We start from the raw sequence: 13,666 nt of genomic DNA, 5'->3' as shown, positions 1-13,666 counted from the left end.
ATAAATTATTAAATTAGTGTTATTTTATTAATACAAGTCAAGTGGAACATGTGGTGCTTATAAGGAAGTTAGTTTGTGGTCCTTTATAAAGGATGAATATTCATCAAAGTCAACACTGGTAATGTCATTTACTCTGTGAGGAATTACAAAGAAAGATTAAGATACTGATGCTGATGTAGATCTTAAGGTCCAGTTAAGGTCCATTGATAGATTTTTATCTAGTCTTAACTCAAATAAGCCCACATTAAATCCAGTGGAACCTTGTCTGAATAAAAGCCTAGAGAGAAAAAAAACAACAAACCAAGCAAATGAAGACTTTAGAGTTTGGTTCAGCAATTTTATTGCCAGTTGTGCTTAGTCATGTGCTTAGTACAAACCCAATAATTAATAATATACATTGCATTACCATATAGCTTTCCAGAATGAATTTGTACCAAATATTTACATTCCTGAAAGAAAAAAAAATTAAACAAGGGGAAACACGTATTTTGAAAGTTCTTTAGGATACAAAATACATATTTAGAGGAACATATTAAGGTTTTTTGTGTATGTGTGAAAATAATAGATACAGAAATGAAATCTTTGGTTCCCTTCTAGGAGAACAAACCGTACAGCTCATTGTAGCTGTGGTCTCTTAGTTAAAGCGTGACCTCCTGAACAACAGGGAAGGCATACCGAGTGATTGTGTTACTTCCCACTGTCGAGCTCTTGGGCCAGGAGACTGTAACACGATTGTTCGGCTCCCTGGAATCGTATGGTTTGCTGTGTACCTGTATAGAGCATTAATTCATGCACTGTATGGCTGCTTCAGTGCTACCGTTACTTGAGAGGCTGACCTTGAAGGAGCTGGGAGCCATCTGCAAGGTGCTGAGTGTCTCCAGGTCCTGGCCGTTGCTGGACTGGCTCCTCTACGCTGACCGTGCAAGGCATGTGCAGGGATGTGCTTTCCTCATATATTGGGCAGAGGCTTTCACAAATTAGGAGGATTTACTACATTGGGTCAATTATCTTCATGAACATCGATCTACTTTTATTTCCCTAGACAAGAACATCAATATTGATCAACTTTTATTTCCCCTAAACAGATTTTAGCGTATTGGTACAGATTGTCTCTAGGCACTATAACTGTGCGTTGATGTTTTCTAATATCTTTTTCATTTGTAGGTGGGATCACATTATTTGCAGTGATTACTTTAATTCTGGACTCTTTTAAAATTGGATATTATATTGATTTTTCAAACTGTTTATCACCAACTGAAGGCATTTTTCCTGTTACACATGCCGTGCACACCATCTTACAGGTAAAAGTCACTGGTTGCAGTTTTATATTGTATCTGTTATTTCTTACAAAAAAAACCTTTTATCTTCTCATCATCAGTGAATTTGATACTGATTTAATTTCTAAGCATGTCACAGGATACTTTTGAGGGCTAAATTCTCTTTCGCAGGCAGAAGTCCCTTTCAAGCAGTGAGTTCTCTGAGCAAAAAATGGATTTTATGTTATTTCTTTACCTTACTGACTTTTCTGTTCCTATTTCCCCCCACTTTCTTGGCTCTAATGTCTGAACAGATCTTCAAAAGTTACGTTTTTTAAGTTTTGAAGAATGCTTTCACATCTTCTGTTAGATTTTACTGCATCGATCCCAGAATGGGAAATTGAACATGACATTAGATGAGACTAAGGTGCTAATTTCATTTTGTTTGATTTCAGTTGAAACCTCCATGATATCTTGTAGTCTCCGCACCTGGGGTTTTACAGCGGTCACACCTCCTTTTGATAAACACTTCATTAGAGGAATGAATGAACATGTTATTGCTGGGTGGTGTAGGCGGCCCACAGAGAACTGTATTTTCCTAGCTTTTTCAAAAATCAGATACAGAATCTCTCGGACACCACCAGCTGTGATGTAGGATGCCTACATTACTGGGCACAGTGGTAAAATGGACATTCCAGTTACTCTAATTGCTGAAGAAGAACCCAAAGTTCTTTGTACTTTTCAGACCATTTCTGGAAGACCAAACCAGGCAGGTTTCTAAGAGAAACCTTTTGGATCATTTGTCTCCTGATAGTTCACCTACTGTCAAGTTCAGTATCCTAGGAGCTATTTTGAGTAAATAGGATGCCCAGTTTCACCCTATCATCCCTGAGGAATATTGGTATTGTTCTCCTTGCACTTACCAGCACTTGGAACCAGTTTTGTATCAGCAACAGTCTGCATCCTGAGGTTTCCATTATCCTCGCACAAACAGAGATTCCCACTTTTAATACTTCTTTACCCTTTACTTACTAACCTAATACTGTTATCTCTCTCTCTTTTATTCTCCAGCTTGAGCTTTCTGCACCATTCTTGAGTGCAACTGCATGTCTTCCTAAGGCAGTTGTCTCAGACTGATAGTACAAACTTTTCTTTTGCTTCCTGGGTGTCTGTTGTTTTGTTTTATTAATCAAATTATTATTTCCTTTGTCACTGAAATAAAAGCTTTTCCAGATACAGACACAAGATATCACAGAATCACAGAATCACAGAGCAGTTGGGGTTGGAAGGGACCTCTGGAGATCAGCCAGTCCAACCCCCCTGCCAAAGCAGGTTCACCTACAGCAGCTTGCACAGGATCATGTCCAGGCAGGTTTTGAATATCTCCAGAGAAGGAGACTCCACAACCTCTCTGGGCAGCCTGTTCCAGTGCTCTGCCACCCTCAAAGTAAAGAAGTTTTTCCTCCTGTTCAGATGAAACAGATGTTTTGGTGAGTCATACTGAGAGTTTCTGCCATTGAGCCACTGACTCTGCATATAAGAAATCTTAGGTTCATCATGCCAGAGAGGTTCTGGGTGAATGTCACAGGAAATCATGAATTATTTCACATGTGTGGAGATGGAGCTACCTCAGTTTACATCCTCAGAGGATATAATCATCATTGTTTCTGTCTACAGATGTACTTTCCTTTTTGAGTGTCATACATGCTCACTAGTGTAATGACATTTCTCTGTATTCCTTTCATTTAGGTGTACTTTCTTTGGTGTCATGCAAAAGATATTATCCAGTCTTTCAAAACCCTTGAAAGGTAAAGTGGATCTGATCCTCATCTGGAGTGCTAATAGGTCTAGGTCTGCACAGTGCTTTAACACCTACGGTTTTGCTGCATGAGGGACACTGAAAACTTACAGAGTTTGATTCTCCTCTTAACTGTGTTAATATAAATAAAAAGTAACTCCATTTACCCAAGTGAGAAGATAATCATTACTCTGAATTATTTTTTCTTATTAAACTGTGCTTATATTTTATAATCTACAACAGTCGCAGAATAAGTATATTTTTCTTATGAGAGTGGGAAATGGGCAAGATATGATACCACAGTGTCACTTGCTTTTTTTGAAGGAAGGAAGTGCCATGTATGTGTCTTAGGACTATGCACTATATTATGTTTTCTTTATTTAGCTACTGAAAGGGAATCCGCATCAGCAACCTGCAGTCAGTGCAATATATCTGGGGTATTTTATATTGATGTTTATGGAAAGCACCTTTTGGAACTAGATGCCGATATGCAAATTCACTAGGAAACACAACCTCCCTGGTGGTATCACATATACCCAAATCAGTAAAGGCTGTGCACTTTTCTGACGCCAGAACTTGGTTCTCGCTGTGTAATTGTCCTCTGAACAGCTGAACACATACATTTCTTATAGAAGTGAAGACTAGTCTTTGAGGCAGCAGAGCCAGCTCTGATGTATTTCTGGTTTTGTGAGAAAGGGGATTAATGTAGATTAATCTATCTGTACCTACAACATAAATAAACAAATATGGTAACTTTCAAAATACTCGTCTCAAATTATCAATGAGCTGACCAGTTTCTATAAGAAGTAAAAGAAATTTACCCAGAAACATCATTTAAGGAGAAGGTTTTGATTTGCTCTCTTGTGTAAGTGTTCAAGCCTCATGCCAATGAGGAGAGAGATCACAGGCGGCTTTGTGATGTCAGCTAGTGAAATCAGTTCTGTTTATAAGTAGAATTTGAAAAATCCGTAACTGCAAGTCCTATCAGTGAGAACAGTGCGGTAATAAAGAACCGTTCCTTGGTGAAGGAACATTACCAGCCTCAGGTGCAGGAGGAAAACGCCTGGCTTGTCAGAAACCAGGAGTCTCAAAAACACGTGAAGACGTACCCTCACCGTACCAGTAGTCTGGATGGGGTAAAGCCCTCTGCTGGCTTCAGCTCTCTCCAGGAGATTAAAATGCATGGACGAGAAGTTAGAGAAGGTGGTGGGATCTGTGAAGAAAGGCCAGCCACAGTGAGTACGAAGGAGCACTGCAGAAGGATGTGAAATGTGGCTTTGAAACAATTAACCCTGTTCAGACTGTTCAGTCACTGTCATTAACATGAAGCTGGTCCAGCCAAAAGAGTAACAACCATCCCATAGGAGAGCATAACAAGTAATAACAGCATGCTATTAATGGTTTAATACTTTAAGCCATTATGTTTCTGTAAAATTTTGGAAGTTGGAACATTCATTGTGCTCCACTGAGAAACATCTTTAGAGAGATTGATTATGATTTTATTTTCCCTGCACTGACAACTAAATAGTGTCACGTGGCATGTCTACAGTTAATCCATTTTTGTTTAATATATATGGAGGTATACCCTGCAGATTCCTTCAATAATTACCTTATTTTGTAGGTTTGGGGTTATCCATTCTGTGTTCACAAATTTGCTCCTGTGGACAAATGGAGTTCTAACAGAGTCAAAACATCAACTGAATGAACATAAGGAAAGACTAATCACGCTTGGTTTTGGGAACATAACAATAGGTAAGTGAAAGGGTTGGTACGTTTTGGAGTTCCTGCTCCAACACGCTCTCATACAAAAAAATGCATCTCTGTAGGATCATTCATGGCTATGTCAGCGTAGTCATTCTGGGGCAGACGGTAGTGAGCTGATACATAGTCTGTTCAGATCATAACTAAAATGTTATACGATCATTATCATACATGTGATCCAGGTTGTTGTTTTCTTCTAAGTTTCAAATGAACAAATTTTTAAAAACATTTCTTTTGAGGAATAATATCACTGAGAAACTCCTTTACTAGTAAATCAAAGAAGTAAATTGTACATAGCAGTTTTAAAACCAGAGTTTACTATTTACTAAGTTATTTGTAGAAAAACAAGCATGAATAATCTTACAAATCCTTCTCAGGAGAGTGGTTACACGTGGTATGTGGTCCTACGGGATTCAGTGGGATGGCTCAGAGGGATGGGGATTATCCATTAGTGCTGCTTTATAAGACAAGGATTTTGCTCTGGGTGGTTCTTTTTTTTTAACAAACCATTTTCTCTATTGGTAAAATGATGCAAGTTGTAGTCAACAAACATCAAGTATAACTGCTGGGGATGCCTTCTGCTTTCAAATGCCACTGAACCATGTGGAAATTAGGAGTGCTTAACTTTAAAGAGGAAATAAAAGTTTTCAGCAGCTGTAACTAATTTTCTTCCCATGAAAATTTGTTGGTACAGCTGATAAATTTTGATTGTGTTCGCAAAGGAAAAGGTGGACAGCTTTTGAGGAAGAAGATGTATGTTTTCCCACCCAGTGAATTCAATAGTGCCTGTATCCTAAAAACTCCTGATTTTGCTTCTACAAAGCCAAATCCTGAACTAATTTGGTTTTTTGCCTATTTATAGTCTGTATCAATTGAAAAATTTTAGGCATTTTTAATAATTCCTGCCAAAGTTCATATATAAGTGAAAAATTATTTTAAAAATCTGTAAAATAGTATTTTCAGTGTAACTGCGTCTAAAATTATGCCCCCAATTTTACATCTATTTGCAGTTGTTACTCTTTATATGTATCTATGGAAACTATCTAGTTTGCATTAATAATCAGATATTTCCAGAGATTTTGTAATCGTGGATCATTAGTAGAGAGCAGGCAAATCATAAGTTAGTGGCTCTTCTTGATATTTCTAGTTGTTAAATAAAAGCAGTTTCCTTATATTATTTCCTATTATTCTGCTGCCAGGATTGTGACACAATTACAAACAGTTAGGAATAGCATTTGAAACAAGGGCGAGTGAAGTAGCGATCCACAAGACAAGTTTTGCATTAACATATGATCCACTGCAAAATCAATTTTTTTTTATCTCCTAACAGTGTGTGCTTGAGACAAAACAATACCAACTTTCTCCTCTCCTCTTCTCTTCTAAAATTATAGAAAACAAATTAAAAACTTCCAGGCACAAATCTAAGATCAGCACCTAAAAATGTGCTCTTCAGCATTTACATTTATATATTTATAAATAAATACATTGTGAAAATAAGTATCTCTTTTTTTCTGTCACTGTGGAAGTTTCTGATTTCTGACCTTATTTGCTTAGGTTATAAATGCACATTAAATGTATTTATTTTACAAATACAAGCAATTGGGCATTGAGATGCCTTAGGGGTTTGCAATGCAGGTAACTGCACAGCAGAGAGATAATGGTTTCACAGGTTGCCCTCAAAAGGAGAAGATTGATTTTTAATTTTTTTTTTTAACCTTAAAACTATACTTGGACATTGAACAAAAGTATCTGTGGTTTACTTCACCTCTTTCCTAGACATAAAGAACTTTCTAATGAAGTAGGTTTGGTGTTAGAAACAACACTAGTGTAAATGACGGATAAAAATGAGAGTAGAACTGAGCCCTTTCCTTGTTAAGCTTGTTCTTGATCCGATCCCCAGATCCCCAGGCTTCTATAAAAGCCTTCTAAGCTGAAGGGCTAAGGACTCAAAGTGCTTGGGATTTGGATTTTCGTGTTATAAAAAAGTATTTTTACCAAGACCCTGCTGAAGTTTGGTGCACTTTGGTGCAGCATTTGTTCATGATGTGATTATTGCTCAGCAGCTGAGCAGTGAAGTGAACGTGCAAACTTCAGTGAACGTGCAAAAGCTTTGTTAGGTTAATGACTTTAATGGCGAAACCTTTTCTTAGGTGGCTGAGTGGCATGATGTGTTGTTTGACTGAAATCTTACCTTTTATGCTCTGTTATTTTATTAATATTTTATTTATTCACTTTAAACGAGAAATCTTTATAATGCACATAACTAATCTCTTCTTCAGTTTTAGATGATCATGCACCTCAATGCAATTGCACAACAACAACTCTCTGCTCAATATTTTCTCAAGGAATATATTACCTATATCCCTTTAATATAGAGTACCACATCCTAGCATCCACAATGCTGTATGTCCTGTGGAAGAACATTGGCCGCAAAGTCGAGCACCACCAGCAACACAAAACTCCATTCAAATTCCACGGCATAACTGTTGGAATGATTTTTGGACTAATCGTGCTAACTAGCACAATAGCCATAGTTGTTGTGTATTTAATTCAGATTGGACGTTCGAAAATTAAAAGCGAGTTAGCACTTATTATGTTTTACTTGCATGCTATCTTTGTGTTGGCTCTCATGTGTACAGCTGGAATTGTCGCCCTTCTAATCTACAGACTGGAAGATAGATTGTTGGATAATTCAAAAAATCCTGCACGGAAACTTGATGCAGAGCTGCTGGTGGGCACAGCTGCAGGGTCCTGGCTCCTCTCCTGGGGCTCCATCCTCGCCATTATCTGTGCCCAAGCTCATCCGAAATACACATGGTATAACCTGCCCTACTCCGTCCTGGTTATTATTGAGAAATATATTCAGAACCTCTTTATCATTGAATCCATACACCGTGAGCAGGAAAAGGTGAACGATGATATTAAAACTCTTCGAATAGTGACTATATCTCGGGGGAGCACTTTATCACTCACCCCCTCGTACAAAGAGATTTACAATGGCAGAGCTGCTTGTGACAGCGGAGAGGTACCCTGCCTGTTTAAGGGCAGTATTGGTGGGAGAGAAAATGGTGATGGTGGTGCTACACAAGAAACAAGTCAGGAAGATAGTTCGGTCATGCATTCAGCCTCAGATTTCTCATTTTACAATAGAAACTCAGTTGCTAACAACAAAAGGAGAATTCTGAAGAACATCGCTGCATTTTTATTCCTCTGCAATCTTTCGGTAAGACATTTTGAACATAATTCACAAGTTAATACCCAAAAGCTTCCCAACCTTTCAAGCCTGATAAGTGTATAAAAATTACATGGTTCTATAGTTTATAGCAGGTAAATTTTACTACTCCTGAAGAACAAGTGAATATGCCTTTGGGGAACAAAGTTTATTTAAACATGTAATCTGGGAGTCTAGGCTCATTTTAGTCACAATACAAAAACTGTAGCAGCAGCAGAAGCTGAAACCCTCTCCCGCCAGTGTGCCCCAGTAGCAACAGGGAGGGTTTTCTTAGGGATTTCTGAAACCAATTTGCAGTTCAGTGGGGTCACAGTCATTAAGGGCTAGTGACTCCTATCACTGGTGATTAACATTGGCCTTGCATTCTTTCCTTGCAGCTGTGGATACCACCGGCATTCGGTTGTCGCCCGGAATATGACAATGGACTAGAAGAAATCGTTTTTGGCTTTGAACCCTGGATAATTGTTGTGAACCTTGCAATGCCTTTTTCTATTTTCTATCGGATGCATTCAGCTGCCTCACTCTTTGAGGTCAATTGTAAAACATAGATCATATACAGTCCCTCAGTGAACAACTGATTGAATAATTAATGAAATAAATAACAGTTGAATGAGTGGATGAATGAATGAGTGAATGTAGCAACAGCTGCTCAATAAATAGAAGATTCAATGATTTTTTTAAAAAAGAAGGGATCATAGCTAACAGCGTATAGTTTTTTAAAAATTTTTCTTCCACATATTTTGTCATATATGTGGTGTTATTGTATAGGTACACTTTTCAGAATCATATTAGTGTTAACATGATTAACACTATAAAGTAAATTCAATCTCATTAATCTTTGTTTTAGTCATCTGGGATTTGTCCTCTGTATAAGTTGTATTGCTTTGTTTTCATTCATTGTGGCTTGTGAAGGGGGTTTTAAAAAAAAAATCTGAATGATTTAGGAAGGAAAATCCCAAGAAAAGCTAAACTGAGTGATGCTCCTGAATCACAGAGATACTATGGAAATTTCAGCTCTTAACTCCTAGCTATGCTTTTATAGTAAAACCTGAAAACATTTGCTATTTAGTTGGGATGTGGGAATTATTTTAAACTTCCTGAATACTGATTAAAAAATCAATATATAATTATTATTTTCTTAACTATATAGCAAGAAATCCAGGTTAATAACATGTATGGTGAGGTATCATGCTGTATATAATTTCTTCTGATAAAATATATTTCTGTTAATGCATCTCCCTTGTATTTACTATATGACATAACAGAAATAAAAAGTTAATCGTTTTACTTAATTCTTTTTTCACACATTCTTCAAGTGTTTTAAGAGAGAAAACTAGTCCTATAGCTTATGTTTAGGTATATATGTTCTGTTGCCAGAATGGCATATATTCCCTGTACAATGTTTTTATGAGCTGCTGATTTCTTTGTAGTTCAGTCTTCTGGTTGGAAGATAATCATATGTCTTCATACAGGAATGCTGTAAAGCTGATGCCTTTAGACATCTGGAGGGCCCTTGGCTGAGGGTTTTGTAAGCGTGGTTCACAAACTGTTAGAACATAATCTCAAATCCCTAGATGTTTGGTTGTGCAACTTGCTGTAGGTGAACCTGCTTTGGCAGGGGAGTTGGACTGGGTGATCTCCAGAGGTCCCTTCCAACCCCGACCGTTCTGTGATTGTCTGATTCCATGAACTCTCACAGAAAGCCACTGAAAAGTTGGGTGCCTGAATATTCTTAGAATCTGCACCTGTAAGATCAAGACTGGAACAATAACCAGAACGCTAAAGGGGAGCAACAGATCAATTACTGGATAACCCTTGCCAGGTCATTAGTGCTCTAGTCCTAAGTCTGGTGGGTCAAGGGCTGCAAAATTTCTGCCCCTAATTCCTAAAAGGACAGTTTTACAGTTGTCACCACCAGCCGCCCGAAAGCAGACATATGTCTGCGTGGGAGAGGTCTCCTGAGACAGATTTCAGCTGTCCCGCCTGCCCTCGCCCATCAGAACAAAAATTTTGGCTTTGTACCACTAGATGGCAAACACAGACCATGCGATAAATTACCCGATACTTCTAGGAGCTGCTTCACATCATAATTAATCCTCAGTTCTGTTTTGTGGTACACACAGCCATAACCTGCCTAGGAGTTTTTGCTACCTTCTTTACCTGTTGCAAAACCCAGATCAAGTAAAGCAACTTTCATGTGAAGTCTGAATTAGATGAACCATCAGCGAGGCTGATCATGAGAACTCCTATGTTCCTGCAAAGCAATTTCAGTTGTTCGATTTTAAGTGTTTTTTAAAAGAGTCACCATCCGATCACATTGCTGTAATCTCCGCCTTTCTCTAGGGCTGCTTGTCATGCTCTTTTATCCCATCTCTATTAGTTCTTAAATTCACTCTAGACAGTAATATTTTCTCTTTCCCCTTGAGCACAGTAGCTTGATCTCACCTACTTCCATGCAGATACCAGCTCTAACCATTTCACTTGGTTGTCTCTCAGACTGGTTCCATTTTAAGTAGAGTGAATAGGGCCATCCAGATAATCAAATAAAGCTTTAATCTTCCTTCCAAATCAACTCTTGGACCAACTCTCCAGCTAATTCTGGTATCAGAAAAAATTAATTTCACTAGGTGAGCCCACAAATTCCACTTAATCTTTTAAGCACTCATAAAGAAAAGATGGCTAGAGGAAGCCTGTTTCTTCTTCCTCTGCTTCTGTGCGATGTCATTCTTTAGCTAGAACTGGTGCTCTTTAGCTGATTCCCAGCATTTGTGTTCAACCAAAGCAGAGCTAGCTCATCCCTAGGGCTGCCAAGAAGGGGCCATATGGTCTATTACAAACATGTAGTGCACATTTGGAAGTTTCAAAAATAAATAACAACCTTATTTAGTTACATTTCATCTGCAATTACCTAGCCCTTTCTGTTTCTTAACATTACTATTGAAATAATTTCATTTATTCACAAAATTAAATTGAGTGCTGAGTGCTGAAATTGAAGTTTATTCAGAAAAGTGAATTAAGGCAGCACATTGGCAGTGAGCAAATGCTTTAAACATGCTAATGGCCAGATTCTATTCCAAGATGCACTGATGATGCCCCATTGACTTAAATGGTTCTGTTTCAAGACCAGAGACGTGATTTTGGCCTGAGAAGCTTAAGAGGTTTTCACGACAGGACTTCTCTCAAAAAATACTGTTTCATCCAAATGCAGAATATTTTATGGAAGCAGGTCTTAGTTTAACTACTTTTGAAGCAATGGTGAGTCATGAAGTTCTGAACATTTTAGAAACACAGATTTTTAAGAAACGTAGATTTTTGGACCAGAAACAACCATCAGACTGTTTAACACAGTGTGACCTGTAGCCCCCTGATCAATGCTAAACCTGGGCTTTCTCAAATAACTGCTTTCAAACTTCTCTTTTTTCTTTTTCTCTAGCATATGTCAACAATACTAATTTATCACAGGTTTTAAAAACATAAGAAATAGCATGAAGTTACCCTATTTCTGCCTACCTATCTGCTCAAGCATGTGACATGAGGCAGGAGAGAGGGCTTGCCCAGGAGAGAGGTCTAGCAGCTGCTCCTTGTTATGGTCCTGACGTGCCTCTAGAGGACAGTTTGTCTACTTTGAGATCTTTAGGGAATGTCTTTGAGAGCAATTTAATATCACTTTAAAAGACTTTTTTTTTTTTTTTTAAGGGACTTTCTTTAGTCAACTCCAAAATGCACTTGATATGTAAAGGATTCTGAATTTTTGCTGCATAATCTTAATCAGAAAGCTATTCTCTGATGTTCATCATATCCTTCTGTTTTAGACTCTTCCACTCCGTCCCTTCCTTTCTAGATAATTTTATTTATTCAATAATATATGCTTGGGTAGCATTTAAACTCATATATGTACAGGAATAAAGGCTGCCAAGGTGCAAAAAATTTCCTACAATCCTCAAGCATTCCTGAAGAGTCAAACTTGCATGATCATAGATTTTGCTAAGTGTTTTTTAGTGTCAGTGACACTAAGATGGAAGAAGGTGGAGGAGTCATGGGTGAGTCTTTCTAAAAGCACTGAATTCCTTTTACTAGTATTTCTCAATACTTCGAAATGGCTCTTTTAATCACTCAAAAAAAATTTCCAATGACCATTTTGATAATTCTGGAAATATTCCTGTGTTGTATGGTCCACTTGCGGTCCACAGACTTTGAGTGGACTATATCAGTGCACAGAAGTAGATGGCTCCAGAGAACAGCAGAGAGGAAAATTATCCAAGTAATTTAAGTACATGCTTCTTTCTACTGACTATTTAAGGAAATTTAAGGTCCTTATGTGGATAATTAGTTAATTTAAAAAAAAACAAAACTGACTGTCTCTTCCATTGAACAGCATGTAATAAAACTTTCAAGATCTAATCTGCTCTTTCATAAGTAGGGGCACATAGTATATCCTGCTTGTGTTACTGTGTCTTTTCCTGCAAAAACTCTGAACAAAGCAGGATCTGGTTAAAAAGAAAATTAAAGACACAATAGTTTTGTTAAGTTGTAGGCTTCATTGTTTGCTGGAGTTGTTGCTAGCTGAAAATGAAGTGCAAACTTCAATCATCATAATAATGTGACCAGGATAATTTACTTGTGGACTTGATGACATTGTTTTGTGTAGCCAATATGAGTTTTAATTTAATTTATGACTTAGTAACAAATGCTTAGAAATCACATTTGCAAGAATAAAGAGAAAAAGGCTTTTTAAAAGGGTAGTTCTTTAGAGCTTTCTCTAAGGTAAGGTTTCTGGACACTACTAGACTGTGGTTTTACAAATGATGCTTTCATTTTAAGAGTTAACAACACTTCTTTACTTGTATCTGAGTAGGCCTGTGATGACCCTGCTGAAGTTTTAGTAAGGCAGGTCGGAAAGCAGCCTGGCAAAACCAATGAATGCTACTTGAATGTTATTTATTCTCTATGTGACCTGGCAGTACGCATAACATAGGTTGAATGGAGATATGAATAGTGATGTACAAATACCCTTAAATGATTCATTTCCGGATCCTGAAAAATAAGTCTGTGGACACCATCGACCATATCTTACATGATGTATTATGCAAACCAAACATGCACTCATTACATTTCACCTAAAATCCATGAAATAAAAAAGATGCCCAAACTTCAAGATTTTAATACAAACACTCATTTTTTAAATTTTCCAACCTCGCTAGGTCTGATTAAAGATGATGTATGTACAGCTGGCTCATTGGATCACTCATTCTCTGGGAATTCTTGTCCCCAAGGATTTGGCCTCATTCTGTGCATGCATGAATAAAATGAGATCTGGATGTAAACAGAATTGAAGCAGCTGCAATTGTTAATGGGAACCTTAAAAAACAGGGTTGGCTCTATTAGCTTTAAAGGATGAATTTGATCTTAAAGTTGATGATAGTGGGAAATGTCTCTTTAATGTCAATAGTCAATGGTTAGAATCCTTTTTTCTTTTTTCTTTTTTTTTTTTTTAATTAGGAGGTGTGTTATGTCCCATAATATTCATTTGGCTGAGGTTTAAAGCGAAACTTGCAGTTCTCCATGCCATGTCTCCTGCCTTCCTCTGCTACTATTCTTCACCTAACAGAGAACTGAATT

At 37.6% G+C, this 13,666-nt stretch overlaps 1 protein-coding gene across 1 annotated transcript; it reads left to right on the top strand.

The window, feature by feature from the left end:
* Nucleotides 1-1,164: 1,164 nt before the first annotated feature.
* On the top strand, nt 1,165-8,584 carry OTOP1 (otopetrin 1; the record flags this gene model as incomplete). Its single annotated transcript, XM_009709198.1, has 5 exons — nt 1,165-1,301; nt 3,006-3,064; nt 4,676-4,806; nt 7,095-8,038; nt 8,425-8,584. Coding segments are annotated over 5 exons (1,431 nt in total), but the record flags the coding sequence as incomplete, so codon positions are not given.
* Nucleotides 8,585-13,666: the final 5,082 nt, after the last annotated feature.

This window comes from Cariama cristata, unplaced genomic scaffold (genome assembly GCF_000690535.1).
Source record: "Cariama cristata isolate BGI_N322 unplaced genomic scaffold, ASM69053v1 scaffold36751, whole genome shotgun sequence".
NCBI classification, from domain to species: Eukaryota; Metazoa; Chordata; class Aves; order Cariamiformes; family Cariamidae; genus Cariama; species Cariama cristata.
Note: the sequence above shows the minus strand (reverse complement) of the source record. Positions and strands in the feature narration are given on the sequence as shown.